The 26,261-nt window shown below is 52.6% G+C and overlaps 1 protein-coding gene across 1 annotated transcript; it reads right to left on the bottom strand.

The window, feature by feature from the left end:
• Positions 1-23: 23 nt before the first annotated feature.
• On the bottom strand, positions 24-19,882 carry ITPKC (inositol-trisphosphate 3-kinase C). Its single transcript, XM_049787499.1, has 7 exons — positions 18,718-19,882; positions 11,062-11,161; positions 10,344-10,557; positions 8,112-8,316; positions 4,906-5,007; positions 3,403-3,474; positions 24-664 (listed from the first exon to the last, which is right to left on the bottom strand). Exons 1-7 carry the CDS (start codon positions 19,834-19,836, stop codon positions 461-463), a joined length of 2,016 nt encoding a protein of 671 aa, XP_049643456.1. The 5' UTR covers positions 19,837-19,882; the 3' UTR covers positions 24-460.
• Between the last annotated feature and the right edge of the window lie 6,379 nt (positions 19,883-26,261).

Raw genomic sequence — 26,261 nt, 5'->3', positions numbered from 1 at the left:
GGGACTCCCCCACCCCAGGGATGGCATCTTTGGTTTAGACCAGATGTGAGCCTGGAGTCAAGCCAGCAGCACTCCCAGGCCCATGTCTGGAGGTGGGGAGGGGCCCCCCCACACTGACAAAGCCTCCCATCCTCCTGCCACAGGCAGCCTGGAGGGGTGGCAGCCTGCAGCATGAATGGCTCCCACTCGGCACAGGCCACGGGTCGGTTGGCAGCAGCTCTGGAGTCTGTCTCTGAGGGCACGATGGGTAAACTAAGCCCCAGCCATGGGCAGCACCACGAGCTCATGAAATTGGGCCTCTGCCTGGCCTGGCAACACCACACAGGCCTCCCTAGGACAGTAGACTGGTCAGACCCCTGCCTACAGCCCCTCACCCTGACGACCCCCAGAGGTCATGGGGAGGGCAGGCATCTACTCTCCGGACCCCCCATCTGGCGGCATCTTCTAGCCAACACAGCGCTCAGCTCTGGGCCAGGCCCTTCAGTAGGTGAATCATGTTGTCCAGGCCCCAGAGGTAGCCGTCCTCGCGGTTGCCCTCGGCCCAGGGCAGCCTGTGGCTGAGTGTCTGGTGGTTTGGCAGGGCCACTGTCTTGCCGAAGTCGATCATCCAGACCTTAGCCAGGCCAGTGTGGTCATGCACGAAGAGGAGGGAGCTGCCCACCACCTGCAGGAAGAGGATACTGTCCAGTCCAGGCTCTGCCCTCTGCTGCTTTGAGGCCTGGGATAGGGGGCTTAACCTCCCTGTGCTTCAGTTTCCTCTACCAGGTTTGGTTTTGGTTTGGGCCCACCTACCTAGTGATGTTTAGAAGTAAATACTCCCGGTTCTGCACTCAGGAATCACCTGGCGGGCTCAGAGGTCCTGGGGATTGAACCCAGGCCAGCTGCGTGCAAGATTAGCCACCTTCCCTGCTGTGCTATGGCTCGGCCCTAGCTCGCTTGGCATGGTGGAGAGGAGGGTTGCCTTGCCTTGGATGGATGTGGGACTGATCCATAGAGAATACTCGGAACTGATACGGCCACGTGGGAAGTTAAGCATGAGGCTATTTAGTGTGTGTGTGTGTTTCTGATTTGGGAACACCGAAACACTTGTTGGTGCTTGGGGAATCCAAACCCTAGTCTATCCTGTTTGCTCAATGCCGGATGGATGGGCCTGGCAGGGGCTTCTATCAGCCTCAGTTTCCCATCTGTACAATGCAGGAAGGATAGCCCAGCCTGCCAGAGGCATGAACTCACAAAAAACTTTGTGGTACTGGCCAGGAGATGCTGGACTTTCTGGGGTCTCCTTTAGGGACGGTGCCAAGGCCTTCCATGCGAGTCACACACTCTACCATCGAACTGAACCCTACCCCAGTTTCTAGGCCTTGTTCTGTAGCTGCACACTTGGCAGTACTCAGGGCTCAGTGGGTATCACATCAGGCCAGCCACATACAAGGCAAGTGCCTTCACTTCTGAACTATCTCCTGACCCCAGTCACAGGGGGCCTCATGTGTGACACTCAGGAATTACTCCTGAGAGTACACTGGGGGGAGGTGCTACATGGGATGCCACTGGTCGAACCCAGATCAGCCGCATGCAAGGCAAGTGCCCTCCCCTGTGTCTAATTGCTATTTATTAGTACAGGGCTCAGCACATACTTGGAGTGCAGCAGGCCTGGATTCGAACCTGGCCCTGCACGATTCCCCAAGCATGGTCAGGTGTGGCCCTGAAACACATTGAAAGGAACTTCCTCTCCTGCAGCCACTCCAGGCCCGCCGGCCCCACCCCTCCTGTTTGCCGATGCATCTAGGGCACCACTTCCAACCACTTCCAAAGAATCTGGGTGGTGGTGCCGGCAGAGCAGCTGGTCACCACCCTGCCTGGATAGGCCTGCAGGTGGCAAACAGCTCCTTGACATCCTATCTCCTGAAGGAAACCAGAAACCCCGACTTGAGCTGGTGCCTTGTTCTATCGAGGGTTAGTTCACCAGGCCCCAAGCTAGGAGAGGGAGAGATGGGTTCCCCAACCTCCTCCATGGCCACATGGACTGTGCCTACAACAGCTGTACACACGAGTGGTTTACTCTGGGCTGGACTTTATAGCTCTGTGACTCTGCTCTGATCAAGGCTGCCCTGAGTCCAGCACTGTATCCTCCCCACGTCAGGGCCCAAAGAGGTAGACAAAGAGCTCTGAGGAAGGAAGGCAAACAGACATCTGAGGCCAGCTCTGGTCTCTCAGGAGGCAGCGGGAAAGGAAGGAAGATTTCCCTGAGCTGCAGCAGGCGGGACAGCAGGGCAGGGCCAGGAGAAGGCAGCCACCTGGCCACTGACCTTGTAAATGCTGTGATTGTAGCCAAGTGGGCTCACAGGGCTGGGGCATATGCTTTGCATGTGGGAGCCACAGGTTCCATCCCTGGCACTGCATAGTGCCATTGGCACAGCTGGGTGTGATCGAACCAGGGGAAAAATAAACAGATTATAAAGTCTTGTCAGCAACAAGAGTCCAACGCCCTTCTGGGCTCCAAAGGCCACTCAGCTCGGACCCCGGAGCTATAGAAGGAAGAGACTTTGCTCCTCCTGTGACAGGCGGGATGGTGCTCTTGGGTGACAGCCCCGCCAGGCTTCAATCTTCTTATTTCCCCAACAAAGGTGTACCCAGGGGTAGGGAAACAGCTCAAAGGCCCAGGGTTGGGGGGTGCTTGGCACACAGGAATCCCAGATTTGAATCCTTGGCATCTCAAGGGTACGTAGGCACTGCCAGGAGCAAGCCCAGAGCATTGAGCTGGGAAGCCAGAAAGACAGCACAGCAGGGAAGGCCTTGTATGCAACTGACCCAGGTTCAATACTTGGCACCCTATATGGTCTCCCAGACCCTGAGCACTGCCGGGGGTAGATAAAAACAAGCCTGAGCCAGAGAGAGAGCACATTAGGGAGTGCGCTTGCCTTGCACATGGCCGACCCAGATTGAATCCCTGGCACCCTATATATAGATATGCTTCCCTAAGCTAGCCAGAAATACTCTCTGCAGAGTCAGGAGTCACTCTTGAGCACCACCAGAGTGTGACTTTCCCGGAAAAAAAAACAAACAAAAACAACCCTGCCAGGCCCAGAGAGATAGCGCAGCGGCGTGAGTCAGGACCAAAGGTGGTTGGTTCAAATCCCGGTGTCCCATGTGGTCCCCCGTGCCTGCCAGGAGCTATTTCTGAGCAAACAGCCAGGAGTAACCCCTGAGCACCGCCGGGTGTGGCCCAAAAACCAAAAAAAAAAAAAAAATTAAAAAAAAAATACCCTGCCTCCCACCCTTTTCTAGCTTTGGCTGTAACAGGTTTCTTCTGGGGCCCCAAAGCTACCTGGTCATACCGCCCCCCTAACTTGTATGGTTCCTCCAATCTGTGTTGTTCCCCCCAAGCCCAGCATGGGTTCACACCTCATGAGTCTTGAAGAAGGAGGAGCTCTCCAGAGCTGTGCGAAGCTCTTCCAGTCGTGCCACGTACCTGCCCTGAGTGAGAGAGGGTTCTGGTGAGCACAGGGACTGGAGGAATCCCAGCCCAACTGAGAGGTGACCAACACTCCCCCATCTCCAGAGACCACAAGGGTGGCCAGGGAGAGTCCCTGCAGGAAGCAGGACAGGCTAGCAGCTGGGGGTGCCTGAGTGACGGGAGATAAAATAGGGAAGTCTTGGCATGCGTGGCCCATCAGGTTCTCTCTCCAGCATCTCAGAAGCTTCCCCTGAGCCCTGCCAGGAATGAATTCTGAGTGTAGAGCCAGGAGTCAGCCCTGAGCACTGCCAGGTGTGTGTGGCACCCAAACAGAAAATAAAATTTCTTTAATTAAAAATGTTAAATTTGGGGCCCAGAGAGATAGCACAGCGGCGTTTGCCTTGCAAGCAGCCGATCCAGGACCAAAGGTTGTTGGTTTGAATCCCGGCGTCCCATATGGTCCCCCGTGCCTGCCAGGAGCTATTTCTGAGCAGACAGCCAGGAGTAACCCCTGAGCACTGCCGGGTGTGGCCCCCCCATAAAAAAAAGTTAAATTTGGGGGCGTGGAGGTAAGGCGTTTGCCTTTCATGCAGAAGGTCATTGATTCGTATCCTGGCATCCCATATGGTCCCCCAAGCCTGCCAGGAGCGATATCTGTGCGTGAAGCCAGGAGTAACCCTTGAGCGCTGCCAGGTGTGACCCAAAACCAAAAAAAAAAAAAAAAAAAGTTAAATTTGGGGGGCCGGAGAGATAGCACAGCAGCATTTGCCTTGCAAGCAGCTGATGCAAGACCTAAGGGGGTTGGTTCGAATCCCAGCATCCCATATGGTCCCCTGTGCCTGCCAGGAGCTATTTATGAGCAGATAGCCAGGAGTAACCCCCAGCACCGCCGGATGTGGCCCAAAAATAAAAAAAGAAAAAGTTAAATTTGGGACCGGAGAGGTGGCACAGCGGTAGGGCATTTGCCTTGCACACAGCTGACCCAGGATAGACCATGGTTTGATCCCCCTGGCATCCCATATGGACCCCCAAGCCAGAAGCAATTTCTGAACACATAGCCAGGAGTAACCCCTGAGAGTCACAGGATGTGACCCAAAAACAAAAACAGTGCCTTAAATATTACTGTGAAAGATTCATAATTCACTTTGGTCACAATAAAAATTATTTAAAAAATTGTTAAATTTGGGTCGGAGCAGTGGCACAGCAATAGGGCATTTGCCTTGCACGCAGCTGACCCAGGACAGACCTCATGGGGTTCGGTCCCCTGACATCCCACATGGTCCTCCAAGCCCTGCCCTTTCCCTGAGCTCTGCCAGGAGTGATTCCTGAGCGCACAGCCCAGAGTAACCCCTGAGGGTCACCCGATGACCTCTGCCCAGTTCAAGGGGTGGGGAGCACTGCAGCTGGGGGCTTCAGCTAGGGGACAGGGTGTGCACAGGGGACCTGCTTACCAGAACCTCGAGGTCACCATCCACAAATTCCTCCAGCACCTTAGTCACCTGCTCCAGCTCCTGCGTCTTCTTGAAGTTGGTGTTGCAGGTCCCGTCGGCTTTCTGCAGCACAAGAGGAGGTGTCATGTCATCAGTTTCCTTCCTACCCACCCCCATGCCCAGAAATCTCCAGGCAAGTACTTCTAGGGCCACAATCCTGCTCCCGACCCTGCTCCTCTCAACCCTGTTCCTGGTGGGGAAACTGGACTGTCCTGAACTTGGGTCACAATCCTCCCAAGATAATGGTGGTCCATCCCCACCAATCAAGCTTGGTGGGCTCCAGAAGGGAGTGAGGACCCAGCTCTGAAGGGGGGCTCTGCTCCCTTCCAGTGTATAGATCAGGTCACTGCCCTACTTCCATTCCTCCTCTTTAAAGTGGGCACACAGTGGCCTTGTCTTTCTGAAGGATGGGGGGACCAGGACAAACCCAGCGCTGGTGACTTCTGGGCTCAGTGCCTGAGGCACTGGAAGGAGCCCCTCTAGGACATCTGAGCCTGGAAAGGGCTGGGTGGGAGCTGCAAGTCTTGGGTTCTGTCCCCCGAACAGCACTGAAAAAATGGGAGGAGCAGGGAAGTCTGGGATGTAGCCTGCTGGCCTGGAGCACATGTTTACATGTTGAGTTGACCCCACAGCTCAGCCCAGCAGAGATGTGGTTCAGTGGTCAAACTGTCTTGCATCTGGTTCAATTCCATTAAACAAAGCCATACTTTAAGAAAAAAAGTTTTAATTATTAAAAAGCCATACTTTTTTATGGGGAAGAGATGTCACACCAAGTAGTACTCAGGCTACTCCCACCTCTGCACGCAGGACTCACTCTGGAAGGTGCTTGGGGGCCCTTATGGGATGCCTAAGGCTAACAAAGCAAAAGCCCATCCCCCGGTCCTAAGGCTCCAACCCCAGGCACTTTTTTATTTTGGTTTTTGGGCCACACCCAGTTGTGCTCAAGGGTTACTCCTGGCTCGGAGCTCAGAAATTACTCCTGGTGGGTTTGAGGGACCATATGGGATGCTGGGGATTGAACCGGGGCTGGTCACATGTAAGGCAAATGCCCTCCCAGCTGTGCTATCAGTCCTGTTTAGAAACAGTCTGGAGCCCTAGGAGATACCTGCCTTATACACCAACCAACCCTGGCTGGTTTGCAGCACCACCTGGATCCCTCCCAGCACCACCAGGGGTCGCTCGTGAGCACAGGGCCTGGAGTAGCTCCTAGGGATCACAGGGCAGGGTACCCTCAAAAGCCTTCCTCCACGACAGGCTACGGTCAAAGACTCTGAGAATCTAACATAATCTTTCTGCTCAGCTAATCAGATGACCCATGGTGCTTGTACCAGGGAGCTGACAGGACAGCTAGAAGAGGGAAACAAATACTTAATAAATACCATAGAGGGAGAATAGGAATGATGGGTATAGAGAGCTAAGAGTTTAAGAGGGTGCCTTAATCTACTAGGAGAGAAATCAAGGGGAGCTTCCTGCAAGAAGTGACATTTGGAAGGAGCCCAGAAAATGAAGGGAATCAGTCAAGCAGGGAAATAGAGGGGGAAAGGGCAGTCCCAGCAGAGAGAACAGCATGTGCAGAGACTGTGAGGCAGGAAAATACCTCTGATTTCAAGATGAAAACACTTCACTGTGGACTGGAATTGAGTCAAGAAGGAACAGGAAGTGAGAGACTGGGGCTGGATAAAACAATGTTTTCCAAAGTTGGGGGATACTTCCTCTGGGGGTGCTGCAGAGATACAGGGAGGGGATGAGAGTAGCTTCAAGTGACACTGTATATGGGGGTGGGAATGGGGGGCTATTTATTCATTTAAAGAAGATAGATTTGAGGCTGGAGAAAGTATAGCAGGGAAGGCACCAGCCTGCACAGCCAACCCAATACCCATGGTGTCCCCTGAGCACCATCAGGAGTGATGTCTGAGCACAGAGCCAAGAGTACATCCTGAGCACCAGCAGGTGTGGCCTCAAATCCCCCCAAAATTATTAAACAGAAGGTAGTTTTGGGACCAGTAAGGCACTTGCCTTCCAGGCAGCCAAATGCGTTCAATCCCTCTCAGTACTGCCAGGTGTGCCCCCAAAAAAGACAAAAGAAAAAGATAAGTTGTCAAGGAGACACTAAGGGATTCTTTCTGTGAAAGGGAGGGAAAAGCCAGATAAGGTTAGGGGGACTGGGCCAGAGTAATAGCACAGCAGGAGGCACTTGCCTTGCATGTGGCTGACCCAGATTCAACCCCCATCATCCCATATAGTCTTGGGAGCACTATCAGGAGTGATTCCTGAGCCCAGAGTCAGGAGTAACCTCTGAGCATCACCAGGTGTGGCCCAAAACAAAGCCAAAATAAAATTTGGTGGGCAGATCTGTTCTAGAAGACCAGGTAGGCCAAGAAGATCAGAGTGGATCTGGGACAGATGTTTTTGGGAGGAATCCCAGGAGCATGGCTCCCACACGGGATTGGGATATCCTGGGATGGGGATTCGCACTACGCACTGACACTGCCAAGGCATTTCAAGTCATTTTGGACCCAAAGACGGTGGTTTCCATCTGCGACTCAGTCTCGTCACTAGCCTGCTGTCTCAGGGACTAAGCGATTTTCTGTGGACTGGGACTACAGGGACAGCAAGGACAGCGTGGACAGTAGGACCTCAAAGAGCCACTGGCCAAATGAAAAAGGCCAACGGAGCTTCTCAGGGTCAGAGACAACTGTTTTTTGAAGAACAAAAAAGGCAGAGAGAAAAGTGTCCACGGCCCTTCTGGAGTGGGAGGAAGTTAAGCCTTGAGCCGCCCGCTACTGCATTTGTTTGTATTTGCAAGAAGAAAGGCATGAACCTGATAAAGGGGTGTGGCCCCACACCCCAGCACGTGGCTGGAGGTACAGAATGCGTGGAGGATTCCTTTCCTCCCATGAGGTCTGGTCTGGCTTATGAGACTTCCTGGACTAAATTTATCATATTTAGCACATACTAAAAACCAAAAAAAGAAAAAAATAGATAAATATTTCTCCCAGAGAGGCGGAAAGACAGACAGAGTGGGTCTGGGATTAGGTCTTCTGGGTGGACAGATAAACTTCCTGAGTGCTTCTGGGGGGCAGGTACAGAGCAGGACCTGGTCCCTTCTGGCCCCCACAGCTTCCCACTCCTCTCTCTCCTGCTCTGCTTCTATCCCCAATGCTCACCTTGATGCCCTCGATGCGGAAGCCCAGGGTGGACGTGGAGCTCATGCTCTCCCGCCACTGCATGTAGCGAGGCTTGGTCACGGCACCCTGCTCGTGCTCCTCAGCCGTGGGGGCGCCGGGGTCCACGGCCACCATCTTCTCGTACATGTCCTTTCGGGGACGCGGCCGCTCCCGGGCCTTCACGAGCTCTTCCTCAAGGTATGTCCTGGGACACGTGGGGCATGAGAGAGCAGAGTGAGAAATGCAGCATGTAGAAGGACAGACACATGGATAGAGGGGTGGAGAGGAGCGCTCGCTCTCTCTCTCTCTCTCCTCCCCTTCCTCCCTCTTTCCCAGGTCCACTGCAACAGGAAGCTATGGAGGAAGGAAAAAAAAAAAATGAAACCTCCAAGGTCCACCTAGGTTTGATCCCCGGCATCCCACGTGCTTGCCAGGAGTGATTCCTGAGTGCAGAGAGAGCCAGGAATAATCTATCACCAGGTGTGGCTATACACACACATGCACACAAACAAATTCTAAAAAAATCACACACCAGATATAAAAGAAGAAAGAAAGCATGACCTGTAGAAATGGGTCAAAGGGCGGAATATCCGCTTTGCATGTGGAAGGCCGGGGATAGATCTCTAGTGTGACATGTTCCCCTAGGACCACACGGAATTACCCCAGGGGGAGTCCCTGAGTACTTCTGGGTGTGCCTCTCCCCAAACAAACAAAACAAAAGGATCTTTATAATACTGAAGTAAGTAGAAAAAAGTTGCTTTTTTTTTTGTTTGTCTGCTTGTTTGGGGGCCACATCCAGCAGCACTCAAGAGGTTACTCCTGGGGCCGGAGAGTTAGCATAGTGGTAGGGCAGTTTTTTTTTAGTGGTAGGGCATTTGCCTTGCATGCAGAAGGATGGTGGTTTGAATCCCAGCATCCCATATGGTACCCCGAGCCTGCCGGGGGCGATTTTTGAGCGTAGAGCCAGGAGTGGCCCTGAGCGTTGCTGGGTGTGACCCAAAAACAAACAAACAAACAAACAAAAAAAGAGGTTACTCTTGGCTCTGCACTCATTAATTGCTCCTGGCAGGTGGGGGTACCATATGGGATGCTGGGGATAGAATTCAGGTCCATCCTTGGTCAGCCATGTGCAAGGCAAATGAATGCTCTACTGCTCTACTACTGTGCTATCACTCCGGCCCAGGGAAAAAAGATTTCTTAAACACAAAACCACTAACAGGAATGAAGGGGAAAAAGATAAGTGAGATTAAATTAGGGTCTGGAGAGATAGCATGGGGAGGGGGGAAGGCATTTGCATTGCACATGACCAACCCAGTTTGATCCCTGGCATCCCATACGATTCCCCAAGTGTGCCAGGAGTGATTTCAGGTTTTTTTCTTTTCTTTTTTGGTTTTAGGCATTACTCCTGGCAGGCTTGGGGGGACCATATGGGATGCCAGGGTTCAAACCTGGGTTGGCTACATGCAAGGCAGCACCTTACCCGCTGTGGTATCACTCCGGCCCTAGCCAGGAGCAATTTCTGAGTGCAGAGCCAGGAGTAAACTCTGAGTGCCATTGGGTATGGACTGAAGAGAAAAAAAAAAAAAGGAAGAGACAGTCTAATAAAAAAAAAAAAATCAGCCAAATAGCCAAAAGTGGCATTTTCTAGAAAGAATTGCCATTTAATCAAATAGCATAGGAAAAAGATACTCAGCATCTTCCATCATCAGAGAAACAAATGAAAATCACACGGAATGTAATGGAATGGGGCACAGAGACAAAACAGCCCCAGGGTGTGGCACTTGCCTGACAGGAGGCTGACTTGGGTTCAATCCCTAGCACGCACTGAGTTCTCTGAGCCCGCCGGGCATAATCCCTGAGCACAGAGCTAGGAGTGAGCCCCAGGGACTTCTGGATATGGCCCAAAGGAACAAACAATATAGAGACACACATTAAAATGTCCAGAAGTGGGGCCGGAGTGATAGCACAGCGGCAGGGTATTTGCTTTGCACTCAGCCAACCCAGGACAGACCTGGGTTTTATTCCCAGCATCCCATATGGTCCCCTGAGCCTGCCAGGAGTGACTTCTGAGTGCAGAGCCAACCGAGTGCTGTCGGGTGTGACCCAAAAACCAAAAAAAGAAAGTCCAGAAGTCCTGAAAACAGGCAACCCTGGGTGCTGATGGGAGAAGAGGACAGGAGCAGAGTTGGGGGACCATTTCCACCGAAGGCACCAGTGGTGGGCCGGAAGTACCTGCTGCCCATTTTGCAGTCCATGATGCATGGGCCCTCGAACTCAGCCAGCAGGTCCTCCATCTGGTTGAAGGCCTGCCCGTCCCGCTGCACCATGCCGTAGTAGGTGGGCACGAAGGGCCGCAGCGGGTCCTGCATTAGCTGTTCCAGGCTGCGCTGCTCACACTGGCAGAAGCGCTTCAGGATTCGCCCGTCCTCGCCCGCCTGGAAATTCCCTGTGGGCAGCAGCATCAGAAACCGGGGGACCCAAGTGAGTCGACCACAAGGAGGGAGCTTGCTTTGTACGTGACCACCCCGGGTTCAATCCCCAGCATCCCACAGGATCCCCGAACTTGCCAGGAATGATTATTAAGCACAGAGCCAGGAGTCAAACCTGAGCACCGCTGGATGTGGCCCCCATCAAAACCAAACAAAGAATAGGAAACAGATACAGGGGAGGAAAAGAATTCATCCAGGGTCATCCATGAATAAAGGGCAGGAGAGAATCATAGCTGGGGCTGTGACTTCACCTCTAGAGGGGCTCGCAGAGACCAGCCCCTGGTCCCCTGGAGTGATGGATGAGAGGCCTGGCTAAGCCCCACCATGTCTCCTTAGAGCATCCCATGTAGCAGGGACCATCATCAGGTGCTTTTCACTGATGGGAAACTGCCTTCAGAGAACAGAGAGGCACCTAGCCGGGCCCCTGAACCCCCACCCCACGGCCTCACCCTGGCCCTCACCGGCGTGTCCAGACAGCTGGACCCACGGGTACTGTTTACGGAAAGACACCATGAAGGGCGAGTACCGCAGCACCGTCTGCAGCTTCTTCCACGGCTTGTTCTGGGGGGACAGAGCGGGGATGGGGATCACAGTGAATGGGGCCCCCTCGGGTCGCTGGCTCCCACACACATTGGGATGCAAAGAGTCACCACCTCCACCACCACCCTTCCAAGGCCTCCAAAAACATCTCCCTTCATGTTCATCTCCCTTATCATGTTCTCGGAAGCTGGAGAGGTGAGATAGGAAAAGACTTTGTCACCAAGGATCAGTGGCCCCACTTCTCCCCACCCACAGACACATACTTGGTTTGGGAAGTCCCCCCCAAACCAAGTCTGACCTCTGGAAGAGGGGGAAAATGGAGACAGGAGGAAGGCACAGGGGGGAGAGAAAGAGGGACTCAGTCTCAAAAAGTGGCAGAGTCTGGAATGACAGGCAAGAAGGGAGGGCCTTGCATGGGTTCGATCTTCAGCATCCCACATGGTCCCCCAAGCAATGCCAGAAGTAAGTCCTGAATACTGCTGGGTATGGCCCTAAACCAAAACGACAGAACAGCAGAAACAGATCAAGTCGAGGTACACAAAGGCAGAAAACAGGGACAGCAGCCAGAGTGATAGCACAATGGGTAGGGTGCTTGACTTGCATGTGGCCCACTGGCTTCGATCCCCTACATCCCATATGATCCCTTGAGCATTGCCAGAAGTCATTTGTGTGTGTGTGTGTGTGTGTGTGTGTGTGTGTGTGTGTGTGTGTGTGTGTGTGTGTGTGTGTGTAGAGCCCAGAGTAACCCCTGAGCATAGCCAGGAGTAATTCCTGAGTGCAGAGCCAGAAGTCAGCTTTGAGCACCAGCAGGTGTAGCCCCAGTGAGGTGCTGAGGATGGAATCTGGGTTGGCCTCATAGGAGGCCAGGATCTTCCCTGCCATACTGTGTCTCTGGTCCTACCCTGTTTTGGTTTTTGTCACCTTTTTTGGGCCAACCCAGGCAATGCTCAGTGGTAACTCCCAGCTCAGTGCTCAGGAGTCACTCCTCAGTGGTGCTGAGGGAGGGAGGAACCCAGGTTTCTCTCATGCGGCCCTTGAAGCCATCTCTCTGACCCTGGTTCTTGGGGTGATTCAACTCAAAGCTTTCTGAGCCCCAGCACTGTCTGCTGTACTCACTCTCCCTGCCCCAGGATGAGCCCTTCACAAGCACTGGGCCAGGGCTGGAGTGGTGGCACAGGGGTAGGACGTTTGCCTTGCACACGGCTAACCTAGGATGGACCTCGGTTCAATCCCCCGGTGTCCCATATGGTTCCCTAAGCCAAGAGCAATTTCTGAGCACATAGCCTGGAGTAAACCCTGAGCATCCAAAACCCAAAACAAACAAACAAAAAAAAAACAAGCACTGGGCCAGTGGTCACTCCCTAAGAAGGGGGCTGGAAGGAGGTGGGGGGAATCCTTGCTCTTTCCCAGCCCAGCCCCAAGGTCAAAGCCGGGCACAGCACCACCCCAGCAGACAGCGGGACAGTCAGATGCAGCGAGGGGTGAGACTAGCATTCAGGAAGCCTCTGCCCCTCCCTCCCAACTCTGCGGAGAGATGATTAATAAAGGTTCCTGTTTACTAAGTACCTGGAACATTCCAGGCACCGTGACAAAGACTCAGTGCCATAAACCACCTCATCCTAAAAACACAATCCCCAGAAAGACTGTTCCCCGTGGCAGTAGGGAAAACAGGGGCTCAGAATGGGGGGAATCACTTGCTTAAATCACACATCACCTTACAGGGGTCTCCTATTTACTGAGCCCCAACCCTGGGGGGACTCCTGTCTGTGGCTCTGGAGGAAGGTCTTAAGCATACAGGGCGGGGACAGGGCCTGTCACTGTCCCACCATGACCGAGAGCACCTCCAAAAATGTTTGGATAAAAGCAGATTTGTAAAAACATTCCTTCCGGGTTTTTTTTTTTTTTTTTTGTTTTGTTTTGTTTTGTTTTTTCCTCTTTCTATGAGCCGATTCCCAACTTCTAATTCTCTTGGATCAGATAGTTAAATGTAGCTTTTTTTTTTTTTTCAGAGTGTTTCATGGTAGGGGCCAGACTAAAAGTACAGCAGGTAGAGTTCTTGTCTGGCATGCAGCCCATCTGGGTTCGATCCCTAGCACCTCATAAAGTCCTCTGAGCCCACAAGGAGTGATCCCTGAGCGCAGAGCCAAGAGTCAGCCCTGAGCACCACCAGGTGAGGCTCCAAAACAAAAACAAAGCAAAACAGAGAGAGTGTCATGGTCGTCAACACAAAAGCATCCTTCTCCAGAAAGTCCTCATGATAGCCCACATCTGGCCAGTCAACTCCTCTAGAAGCCCCCACTCAGGTTTCCCTTGTCCCCCACTGGTCCTGACCACCCTGAGCTGTCACTGTCTGCTGACCCCTGTGAGGGTTCGTCCATTAATCTTGGGGAGTGACTCGGCCAGCAGAGATCCTGATGAGAGAGGGTGGTGGAGAGGCTGAGGGAGGATGGAAGGGAGCATGGCCCCAACTGAAGGGAAATGGGGTCTCAAACATGGGCAGAACAGCACAAGGGGACCCACAGAGATAGCACAGCGGGTAGAGAGCCTGCCTTGCAAGCAGCTGACTTGGTTCAATCCCCAGCATCCCATATGGTTCCCCAAGCCCTGCCAGGGGTGTTACCTGGGTGGAGAGCTAGGAGTAACCCCTGAGCATTGCCAAGCATAGCACAACCACCCTGCCCTCAAAAAAAAGAAAGAGGGGCCGTCGAGGTGGCGCTAGAGGTAAAGTGTCTGCCTTTCAAGCGCTAGCCAAGGACTGCGGTTCGATCCCCCGGCATCCCATATGGTCCCCCCAAGCCAGGGGCAATTTCTGAGCGCTTAGCCAGGAGTAACCCCTGAGCATCAAATGGGTGTGGCCTGAAAATCCAAAAAAAAAAAAAAAAAAAAAAAAGAAAGAAAAGAAAAGCATGGAGGTGGGGGCCAGAGAATGGTATAGCGGGGAGGGTGCTTGCCATGCATATAGTCAACCCAGGTTCGATCTCCAAAATCCCATATGGTCCCCTGAGCCCTGCCAGGAGTGATTTTTCAGTGCAGATCCAAGAGTTATCCCTGAGTATCATTGAGTTTTGGGCCAAAAAGAACAAACACACACACACACACACACACACACACACACACGCAACTACACACATACACACACACACACACACACACCAGTAGTACAGCGAGGAGGGTGTTTGCCTTGCATGCAGCCAAGCCAGCTTCCATCACCAGCATTTCGTATGGTCCCCAGAGCCTGTGAGGAGTGATTTCTGAGCAAAGAGCCAGTAGTAACCCCTGAACACTACCAGGTGTGGCCCTTAAACAAACAACAAAAAAACCAAAACATACAACACAAAAACCCCTAAAACCATGAAATACACACACACACACACACACACACACACACACACACACACACAAAACAAAAAGCATGAAAAAAACCGAGGGGTCCCTGGGCAGCAAGAATAGTTCAAGTGTCCAGTGTGGGGCAGGGCAACAGCAGCAGGGTGTTGGGGGGACGGTGTGTCCTGTGGGCTCCCTGCAGCAGGAGGGGAAAATGGAAGCTGGATGGGGCCAGGAGCCAGCACACAGGAAGAGCTGAGAACTGACTGATGGGTCACTCTTGGCCTGGCTTGGCCACGGCCATGGCTGCTCAGGAGAAGGAGAATGTCTGCAAGGAATTGGGAAGGAGGTGGCAGGGCTAGATACAGGCAGGGCTGCAGGGAGATGGGTCTCAATGGCCCTGATGGAAAACACTCCACACGGATGTGCTTGTGTTTTAGAAGACTGTGGTCCTCTGGGGATCCCTCTAGTTTTGTGCTCCTGGCAGTGCTCAGAGCATCATGTGGTCCCTGGGATTAAACCTGAGGTTCCCACCGGCAACACATGTGCTGGCCCCTGGCCCTTCCTCCATGTCCTATTTTATTTTTTGTTGTCTTTAGTTTTGGGGTCACACCTGGCGATGCACTGCTAGGAGTGATCCCTGAGTGCAGAGGCAGAAGTAACTACTGAGCACAGTTGAGTCGTGTGTCCCCAAAACAGAAACAAGCCAACAAAGATCATATAAAGGTGTTATTTGTTAAATATGCTGAGGTCCATAGATGTATGAAAGTTTAGCCCAGATAAAGATCCTTAGGTACTTGGCTAAAGAATGTTGTTAGCCAAATGTTCTGGAGCCAGAAAGATAGTACCGCAGAGAGAAAGTATAGAGGGAAGGAATTTGCCTTGCACCTGGCCAACACTGGTTTGACCCCCAGCATCCCATATGGTGCCCCACGCACTTCCAGGAATGCAAAGCCAGGAGTAACCCCTGAGCACCACTGGTGTGACCCAAAAACCAAAGGAAAAATAAAAGAATGCTGTTCTCATGATTCCTGGGGATATTGTTGTTGTTGTTAGTTTGTTTGTTTATATGCTTTTGGGACACACCTAGTGGCATTCAGGGGTTACTCCTGGTTCTGTGCTCAGAAAGCTCAGAAAGGCTCGGGGACCATTTGGGATGCCAGAAATCGAACACGGGTCTGTCCCGGGCCTCATGCAAGGTAAATGCCCTACTGCTATGCTATCGCTCCAGCCCGATTCCTGGTTTTCTAAGCAATAAATACAAGGCTGGGCCCCTGATCCAATGTTTTTCCTTGGATTTCTGTCCCCTTCTTAATTCTTTGCAGCATCAATTCTGTTTCCCCAGGGCTGGTCCCTCGTATTCCATATGGTCCCCGACCCCCATTAAGGAGTGATCCCTGAGCACCGAGCCAAGAGTAAAACTTGAGGGGGCTGGAGCAATAGCATAGGGGGTAGGGCATATACACTGCACATATATGACCTGGATTTGATCCTCGGCATTCCATAGGGTCCCCCAAGCCTGCCAAGAGTGCTTTCTAAGCTCAGAGCCAGGAGTAACCCCTGAGCACCATCGGGTGTCACACACATACCTTCTCTCTCTCTCTCTCTCTCTCTCTCTCTCTCTCTCTCTCTCTCTCTCTCTCTCACACACACACACACACACACACACACACACACCTTCTCTCTCTCTCTCTCTCTCTCACACACACACACACCTTCTCTCTCTCTCTCTCTCTCTCTCTCTCTCTCTCTCTCTCTCTCTCTCTCTCTCTCTCTCTCTCTCTCTCTCTCTCTCTCTCTCCCTCCCTTCTTTCTCGTTTCTGTCCGTCCTTCCCTTCCTCACTGCTGGGAAGGACCAGCAAAGAAAAACCTAGGCACAGGGCCGGGCATAAGTATGTACTAGCAACCTATGATTACTACAGTTAGCCACAATAGTAGTATTATTTTATTTACTTTTTAGGGTGAGGCCATGCCTGGCAGTGCTCAGGGCTTACTCTTGGCTCTGTGCTTTGGGATCAATCACTCCTAGCAAGGCTCGAGGGACCCTCTGTGGTATGGGGGGACTGAAACTGGGTCTGCCACAGGCAAGGTGAGCACTATTCCTCCTGCCCTAGTCCTGTCTGTTTATATGGATTCCCAGCTAAGCTGGCCTAGCTCAGGGCTTACTCCTGGTGATGCTGAGTGGACCCTATGGGATGCTGGGGATCGAACCCAAGTTGGCCTCGCACAAGGCAAGCGCCCTCCCTGCTGTACTATGGCTCTGGTGTGGCTGAGCTGTTCTGAGATGTGTAGATGAAAGAACAGAGGGAAAAAAGGGGCCCCACCCGGCACCTACTTGCCCCCCCCCCTTCCAGCAGAGAGCCCTAGGAGGTAAACACCTTAGCAGGGAGCAAGTCAAAGCAGATCCCACCATCACCATCATGGCTGTGGCTAAGAGTGTGAAACCAGGAAGGCTGGTGGGGTGACAGGGGGAAGCTTAGTACAGACTCCACTAGGGTTCCAGGGTAATGCCCCCCCCCCCAAAGGGCGGCCCCAGGTGAGGCTCTGCCTGTGTGAAACCCTGACCTGCCCTTCCCAAACCTGCCAGGCAGGGCCTCCTGATTAAGCGAGAGCCGCACCCAAGAGGAGGAGGCAGTAGAGGACATAAACACAGGGAGTCTGGAGGATCTGCACCCCCACATTTGAGGTCCCTGGCTGAGGTGCAGTGCCCTGAGCATCTTGGCTTCACAACGCTTTTTGATGACCCTGATGCATGCTCCTCACAGAAGGTTCTACAGGAGGGGCAGAAGTGATAGCACAGCAATAGCACTGTGGGGAGGGTTTTTGTCTTGGCACCAGGAGGACCCGGGTTTGATCCCCGGCATCCCATATGGTGCCCCTTGAACACCATCTGAAGCGAATCCTGAGTGCAGATCCAAGAATAAACCCTGAGCCAAAAAAAAAAAAAAAAGCCCTCCCCGCACAAAAAAAAAAAAAAAAAAAAAAAAAAAAAGAAGGTGCTAGAAGAGGCAGAGTTGGGCAATGTTCAAGAAAATGACCCTTTTCTAACTAACCAAATGGCCTTCTGATCTGGGACTCATAAGGAACCAGAGAGGGTCAGAGAGAGAGCAGAGTGGAGAGAGATAAGAGAGGCCATAAAGCGCTTGCCTTGCGTGCAGCCAAAGGACCCAGGTTTGATCCCTGGAGCACCACCAGGAGTGATAGTGGAGTAATAAGAGTAAGCCCTGGGGCCGGAGAGATAGCATGGAGGTAAGGCGTTTGCCTCTCATGCAGGAGGTCATCGGTTCGAATCCCGGCGTCCCATATATGGTCCTCCCGTGCCTGCCAGGAGCAATTTCTGAGCCTGGAGCCAGGAATAACCCCTGAGCACTGCCGGGTGTGACCCAAAAACCACAAAAAAAAAAAAAAAAAAGAGTAAGCCCTGAGCAGGTGTGACCCCAAAACAATGTAAAAGTAAGAGAGAAAAGGACTGGAGCAATAGTACAGTGGTAGGAGGGTTGCCTTGCACGCGGCTGACACAGGACAGACCCAGGTTCGATTTCTGGCGTCCCATAAGGCCCTCCGAGTCTGCCAGGAGCGATTTCTGAGAGCAAAGCCAGGAGTAACCCCTGAGCACCACTGAGTGTGGCCCAAAAATCAAAAGAAAGATAAATATCTTACTAAGTGATGGGTATAAACTCACAATTTCAGGGTCTGAGATAATAGAACGGGTAGGGCTTGCCTTGCATGCAGCCGACCTGGTTTGGAAAATGCCACCAGGAGTGATTCCTGAGCACAGAGCTAGGATTAAGCCCTGTAACCCAACCACCACCACCATCACCACCACCACCACCACCACCCCACACACACTAAAGACTCACAATTCCTGGGGATCCCTGAAGACTGCTATAAGTCAATGACTGTCTATTTGAGACCTTGGGATTGGGGGCAATGAGGGATAGAAATTTAGGAGAAGGGTCTCAGAAGCAGGGAAGGAGGCTGTATGGGGCCCGAGTCATAAGCACAGAGGAGAGGGCACTTGCCTTGAAAGAAAGCAACCCAGGTTCGATCCCCAGTATCCCATAGGATCCGCTGAGCCCTGCCAGGAATAATTCCTGAGTACAGAGCCAGGAGTAACCCCTGAACACCTCAGGGTGTGGCCCCCAAACCACACAACAACAAAACAAGGAGACTACAGAAATAACTGGTGGGGCAAAGCAAAGGAAAGGGGTGCTGGGGGGCGTGACTCAGGAGTCAAGAATGGGTCCACTCACCCCTGACCTGTCCTCAGGGTCGCTGGCACCTCCTCCCCCTGCCACCACATCATCTTCAGACTCATCGAAAGAAGATGCAGAGGAGAAGCCCCCGCTGCGCCCATCCACCCGGGACAGGAGTCCCAAAGGCTGGGCGTCGGGCTCAGGGGTTTCGGGTGTTATGACCAGGCGGGGCACTGGGGTCTGGGAGGTACCGTCCAGGTGAGAGTACAGTTGAGTCCCCAAGTCCACAGGTTCTGGTTCCCATAATGAGTCTCCGTGGTCAGCCCTGTCCAGCCGACAGAATGTGCCAGGCTGGGTTCCAGGGAGGTCTCCAGAGTGGGGTTCCTCTGTGCCAGGCTCTGTCTGGGTTCCAGGGGGGTCTCCAGAGTGGGGCTCCTCTGTGCCAGGCTGTGGGCAGGAGACATCAGCCTCTAGTCCTGGGACAGTGATGACAGGGACAGGCCGTGGGGTGACAGCTTGGGGGTCCTGGGGAGTCCGAGGGTCATCAGAGAGTGGTTCAATCCCGGGGCCTTCCTTGGCCTCTGTGGCCATTGGGGTCCTGGGGCCATCAGCATACACTTCTTCCCAGATGCTGGAAACTTGGGAGGCCTCTGTGAGGGGCCTGGCCCCCTCTTGCTGGGCCAGACTGTCACTGTCCAGGGGGGTCGGAAGATTCTCAGACAAAGCTGTGTGTCCTTCTACTTGGGTTTGAGACTCAGGATTCTGGAGCACTGGACAGTGCTCATCCAGGCTGGGCTGTGTTCGCAGATGGACTGTCTCTGGGTCTGGACAGGGGGTGCTCCCTGGGGGATGCACCTGGAGGTTGGGTTCATCGGGGTCCAGCTCCGGTTCCGATGACTGCTCCGGGTCCAGCTCCAGCCGTTCTGTCTCAGCGCCCGGGCCAGCTGGATCGGGCTCCCTCGGATCATCGGTGGCGAGTTCGGACCCCAGGTCGGCCCGGCCCAGATCGCCCCCATCGGGCCGCCCAGCCGGGCCCCCGGCCCCGGGCCCAGGTCGCTGCTGGCCCGGCTGCCGCCGCCGCCCCCCTCGCGGAGCCTCCAGCCCCATGCGGGCCGCCTCGGGCAGCTCCCCGGCCTCCGTGTCGCTCAGGCCCCCCCGGCACGGGCAGCGCCTCATGCCCGATCCCCGCGTCTCGGGCTTCCTTCCAGCCGGCCCGACCCCTTTAAAGCCCGCCAGGGGTGTGGCTGGGCGGGGGAAGCCCCGATCCCCGGGTTCCGGCCCGCCGAGGTCCAGCCCGGCGGCGGAGGGGTTAACCGATACTCCCGGGAAAGCCCAGTCGCCACGCCCACCGGATGTGACGATAAAGTCTGGAGGGGCGTGGTTTGTTTTGACCCCGCCCCCTCTCCTCCTGACCAGAAGGGCTTGGGCTGCCAGCGCCCGCTGCTGGTCTAGGTCGGAACTGCAGCGCGCTGGTGCAAGCTTTGTAAGTGAGGATTTTCCCCCCACTTTCTCCAGTTAACTAACCCAATTTATTTTTTTAATATATTTTTTATTTAAGTAACATGATCATATTTGGGTTACAGTCATAACCAGAACACCCCCCTTCACCAGTGTAACATTACCCCCCTCCCCCTTCAAATAATGAGAACTTTGAATTCTTATTCTTTTTTTTTTTTGGTTTTGTTTTTTTGGGCCACACCCGTTTGATGCTCAGGGGTTACTCCTGGCTAAGCGCTCAGAAATTGCCCTTGGCTTGGGGGGACCATATGGGACGCCAGGGGATCGAACCGCAGTCCTTCCTTGGCTAGCGCTTGCAAGGCAGACACCTTACCTCTAGTGCTACCCCTCTGGCCCCAGTAACCCAATTTCTTTAGGCCACTCAATCAGCCAGGACCCCGTTCATCGTTCATCTTCAGTGGCGTGACCCAGAAGCGCAGAGTCAGGAAGGACTTTCGAAAATTTGGAATCCCTTGGGGCAGGAGAGATAGCATGGAGGTAGGGCGTTTGCTTTTATACATGCAGAAGGATGGTGGTTCGAATCCGGGCATCCCATATGGTCCCCGGTGCCTGCCAGGGGCGATTTCTGAGCACAGAGCCTGGAGTAACCCCTGAGCAAAGCTGGGTGTGACCCAAAACCAAACCAAACCAAACCAAAATAAAAACAAACAAATAAAAATAAAATTTGGAATCCCTTGGGGCTGGAGAGATAGCATGGAGGTACGGCCTTTGCCTTTTGCATGCAGAAGGACGGTGGTTCAAATCCCATGTAGGTCCCCCAGAGCCTGCCTTCTAGGAGGGATTTCTGAGCCTAGAGTCAGGAGTAACCCCTACTGAGTGCTGTTGGGTGTGACCCAAAAACGAAAAAAAAAAAAAATTTTGGAATCCCATGGACAGACTCCAGATTCTCCTCCTGTCACTTTTCTAGTTGAATGGCCTGGAGTGTCTGAACCCCCTCCCTCCTGCTTCCCTGTGGCTAAAAGCCCGTTTTTATTTTTTTTTTATTTATTTTTTTTTTTTGTGGTTTTTGGGTCACACCCGGCAGTGCTCAGGGGTTACTCCTGGCTCCATGCTCAGAAATTGCTCCTGGCAGGCACAGGGGACCATATGGGATGCTGGGATTCGAACCGATGACCTCTTGCATGAAAGGCAAACGCTTTACCTCCATGCTATCTCTCCAGCCCTATTTATTTTTTTTAGTGTAAAAAAAGAGTGCGAAATATTAGGCTGGAGAGGTAGCTTACTGGGCTGAGTGCCTGCCTGCTTTGAATGCATGAGGCCTGGTCCCCCAAGCACTGCTGGAGTGACCTCCAAGTACAGAGGTGGAGTAATGCCCACAATAGCATTATTGTGCCCTTCTGTCACAAGAGTCACTTCCTGTTTGGGGAGGGGGTTGTTGGGCAAGACTGGCGGTGCACAGGGGTCACTCTATGGCTCTGTGCTCAGGAATTACTCCTGCTGGCTTGGGGGACGGGGGACCCTCTAGGATGCCAGAGATGGAACCCAGGTCAGCTGCATGCAAGGCAACTTGCCTTCCCCACTGTGCTATTGCTCCAGCCTAAGTCATGCATTTTGTTTGTTTGTTTGTTTTTGGGCCACACTCGGCGGTGCTCAGGGGTTACTCCTGGCTGTCTGCTCAGAAATAGCTCCTGGCAGGCACGGGGGACCATATGGGACACCAGGATTCGAACCAACCACCTTTGGTCCTGGATCAGCTGCTTGCAAGGCAAACGCCGCTGTGCTATCTCTCTGGGCCCTAAATCATGCATTTTTAATCCACAGGGACATGAAGGCCCAGAACTGGAAAGAATCTGTCTCCTGTAAGGATTGATAGTAAACCTCTAGAGTAGATAGCAATACAGATAAGGCACTTGCTTTGTAAATGGTCAATCTGGATTTAATGCCATCTCTACGTACAATCCCTCTTGCACCGCCAGGAGTGATCCCTGAGTACAGAGTCAGGAGTAAGACCTGAGTACAGCTGAGGGTGGCCTCAAAACCAAAATGTTCAAAGTAAAATATGAGCTGGGGCAATAGTACAGTGGGAATAATCTAATCCTGGGGCCCAAAAGATAGTACAGTAGGTAGGGAAGAGCCTTGCAGGTTACCAACCTGGGTTTGATTGTCCAGTTCCCCATATGATCCTTCAGCCATATAGGCACAAGATATAGGAATCAAGGGGCTGGAGAGATAGCATGGAGGTAGGGCATTTGCCTTGCATGCAGAAGGTCAGTGGTTCAAATCCCGGCATCCCATATGGTTCCCTGAGCCTGCCAGGAGCGATTTCTGAGTGTAGAGCCAGGAGTAACCCCTGAGTGATGCAGGGTGTGACACCCCTCCCAAAAAAAGAAGTAAGAATGGAATCTGGGGAAATAACTCAGTGATTCTAAATACCTGCCTTGTAAATCTAAGGTCATGAGTTCAATTCCCAGTATTAACAATGTGCTGAGCTGCTGATTCTCCCTGGTAACTGTGGTCTGTGAGCCCCAGCACCACAAGAAATTATTTCCTGGGGCCGGGTAGGTGGCGCTGGAGGTAAGGTGTCTGCCTTGCAAGCGCTAGCCAAGGAAGGACCGAGGTTCGATCCCCCGGCGTCCCATATGGTCCCCCCCAAGCCAGGGGCGATTTCTGAGCACATAGCCAGGAGTAACCCCTGAGCGTCAAACGGGTGTGGCCCAAAAACCAAAAAAAAAAAAAAAAAAAAGAAATTATTTCCTTTTATGTTTTGGCGGCTGCACACAGTGGCGCTCAGGGGTTACTCTTGACTCTGCACTCAGAAATCACTCCTGTCTATGTTCAGTGGACCCTATGGTATACCAGGGATCAAACCCGAGTCAGCTACATGTAAGACAAAAGCTTTACCCACTGTATTATCATTCCAGATCCACAATTACCTTATTTTTTTTTGTACCATATGATGTAACTCTGCTTCCACACCCCATGCATCTTATGAAGTGACTGCCTCCTGGAGCTGAAGCCTGAGTGCAGGGAAGAGAACATCTAAAAACTATGTGCCTCTTATGGTCATGGTCAGGTGTGTCTTAGAGAGCACAAAATATGGTACTTCTTTTTATGGTTTTGGGTCCGATCCAGTGATGCTCAGGGGTTACTCACAGTTCAGTGGCCTGGTGATCTAATAAGGATCATACAAATCTAACCAGTGGCAGACAATTCCTTGGGACTAGAACAATAGTATAATGAATAGGGTGCTTGCCTTGCATACAGCCTTCCTGGGTTCAATCCCATATAGTCCCCTGAACCCACAACTAATCCTGAGCGCAAAGCAAGGAGTAAGCCCTGAGCATTGCCGGATGTGACAAAAAATATGCAAAATATCACAAGACAGCAAAGGGAGTATTCCATTCCTTTGAGCTATCTCCCCAGCTAGCATACTTGTTTGGTACCAGACTCTTTGCCAAGAGCTTTGCAAAAACGATTTCACCACCTTGCTCTGTCACTAATGGCATGCCAGAGGAGATGCTACAGATATGTTTTCTTCTGGTTTGTTTTTGTTTCAGAGACACACCTAGCAGTGTTCAGGGACTACTTCCCCTCACTGCTGGGAGGGGCACTCCTGACAGTGCTCAGGCAACCTTTTTTTTTTTTTTTTTGGTTTTTGGGCCACACCCGGTAACGCTCAGGGGTTACTCCTGGCTATGCGCTCAGAAGTCGCTCCTGGCTTGGGGGACCATATGGGACGCCGGGGGATCGAACCGCGGTCCGTCTCCTAGGCTAGCGCAGGTAAGGCAGGCACCTTACCTCCAGCGCCACCGCCCGGCCCCATGCTCAGGCAATCTTGTAGTGTCATGTTTGGCCCTGTGCAGACCATATGTACTCAGCACATTGAGACAGATCTCTTTGCAGCTCACCACAGACCCATTTGTACTAATGGAGCAGAGACTCTGAAGTCTGCCAGCATCTAGTCCTTTTATTTATTTATTTATTTATTTATTTATTTATTTATTTATTTATTTATTTATTTATTTTGTTTTGGAGTCACACCTGGAGGTGCTCAGGGGTTACTCCTGGCTCTGCATTCAAGGGTCATTCCTGGTGGTACTCTGGAGACCATATGACATGCCAGGGATTGAACCCTGGGTCAAGCCACATGCAAGGCAAATGCCTGATCTGCTGTGCTATTGCTCTGGTCCAATACTTTTGTCTTATGTTTATTTTTTGGGGGGGGGGTCACACCCAAAGGTGCTCAGAGGTTACTCCTGGCTCTGCACTCAGAAATCGCTCCTGGTGGGCCCGGAGAGATAGCACAGCGGTGTTTGCCTTGCAAGCAGCCGATCCAGGACCAAAGGTGGTTGGTTCGAATCCCGGTGTCCCATATGGTCCTCCGTGCCTGCCAGGAGCTATTTCTGAGCAGACAGCCAGGAGGAACCCCTGAGCATCGCCGGGGTGTGGCCCAAAAACCAAAAAAAAAAAAAAAAAAAAAAAAAGAAATCGCTCCTGGCAGGCTCAGGGGACCATATGGGATGCTGGGAATTGAACCAGGGTCTGTCCAGGGTTGGACGCATGCAAGGCAAACACCCTACTGCTGCTATCGCTCCGGCCCCCCCTTTTTTCTTTTTGGTTTTGTATTAAGGTTATATATATATATATATATATATATAACCTTATATATATATAAGGTTATACATGGTAGTACTCAGGGGGTCAGGATTAACTCCTGGCTCTGTGATCAGGGGTTACTTATGGCAGTGCTCCTCATGGAACCATATGCGATGCCAGAAATTGAATTGAGTTGACTGCATGCAAGGCAAGAGCCTTAACCCCTGTGTTAGCTCTCTGGCTCACCATTTTCAAGATACCGGTTATTTTATATGACCTCACATATATGACACACACGGCACCAGCCTTGACTGTGTCATCCCCAGCCCCGGTGGGGCTATTATCATAGCTGTTCTTTATATATTTTGCCCCCCAGGGTGAGCTGCTACCAGCTCCTGAGTCAGATCTTGGTGTCTGAAGAACAACGTGGGGAGTTTCATCTTGAAATTGAGTCACCTGAGAGAGAGGCATTGGGCAATAGTCCAGGCTCTAGAATGAATCATTCATTCTTCACAGGGCAGTGAAAAGCACTGGGCAGGGGCCATGTCAACTGGGAAGCTGAGATCTAGAAAGGATCATGAGCTCATCTGAGATCACAGAGCACAGGAACAGACCAGCAGGTTGCTTCCAGGCCAAACAGGGCTTAGATGGGGGGGGGGGAGCCTCAAATCCATTATTTTTGTTTGTTTTGGGGTCACACCCGGCAGCGGTCAGGGGTTACTCCTGGCTCTATGCTCACAAATCGCTCCTGGCAGGCAGGCTTGGGGGACCATATGGGATGCTGGGATTTGAACCACTGTCCTTCTGCATGCAAGGCAAATGCCCTATCTCCATGCTCTCTCTCCGGCCCCTCAATCCATTCTTGATCCCTCCCAGCCATGAGGGAGATACCCCAGCCAGCAACTTCTATTCCAGACTGTGAGAAGAAGGGGGTGAGTCAGACTGGTGGGGTGGGGGAAACCTTTAAGCCTGCTTCTTCTTCTCCCCTCCACCCGCTACCCCCAGATGGGCCCAGGAGCTGATTTTCTGGGATGCCAAGTTTCCTGACTCAGCATGGGGGAAATCTGGGTTGAATGCATTCTGGAAAATGTCAGGCCTACTGGGAAGCTCACACCCTCCCATGACTGGGGCTTTGGAGGGGGTGATCAGAGAAAACCCCAGGAGGATCTGGGAGGAGCAGAGGCAGGCAGGATAGGGTGCCAAGGGGCTGGGTGGGTGTGAGGCGGTTTATAGACCTAGAGGCAGTTGAAGAACGAAGCTGGGAGGGGGCGTTTTTGGGGTGAGAGAGGAGGTGAGGCGCCAGGATGTGGGTGTTGGGAGCTGAGGAAGGGTGTGAAAGGTGGAGCTTGGGAAAGGGAAAACGTTGGTGGCAGGGATGATGGGTTAAAAAAAAAAGAGGAGGGAAATTCACGCACAGGCAAGATGTGGGGTTCATATTGGAGGGGGACATTTGCTAAGAAGACTGGGGGGACTCCAAAGGGCAGCAGTAACAGCTCGCAGTGAGCAGAAGGCCAGGAAACAGCATGTGTGTGCCCGGTGCCCGGAAG

This window comes from Suncus etruscus, chromosome 14 (assembly GCF_024139225.1).
Source record: "Suncus etruscus isolate mSunEtr1 chromosome 14, mSunEtr1.pri.cur, whole genome shotgun sequence".
Lineage (NCBI taxonomy): Eukaryota > Metazoa > Chordata > Mammalia > Eulipotyphla > Soricidae > Suncus > Suncus etruscus.
Note: the sequence above shows the minus strand (reverse complement) of the source record. Positions and strands in the feature narration are given on the sequence as shown.

Excerpts from the sequence above, each read along its gene's own strand:
- ITPKC (XM_049787499.1), bottom strand. The coding sequence starts at position 19,836 with ATGAGGCGCTGCCCGTGCCGGGGGGGCCTGAGCGACACGGAGGCCGGG. Across the intron at positions 11,162-18,717 it reads ACCCTGAGGACAGGTCAGGG|AACAAGCCGTGGAAGAAGCT; the intron begins GTGAGTGGACCC and ends CTGTCCCCCCAG. Across the intron at positions 665-3,402 it reads CCTTCTTCAAGACTCATGAG|GTGGTGGGCAGCTCCCTCCT; the intron begins GTGTGAACCCAT and ends CTCTTCCTGCAG.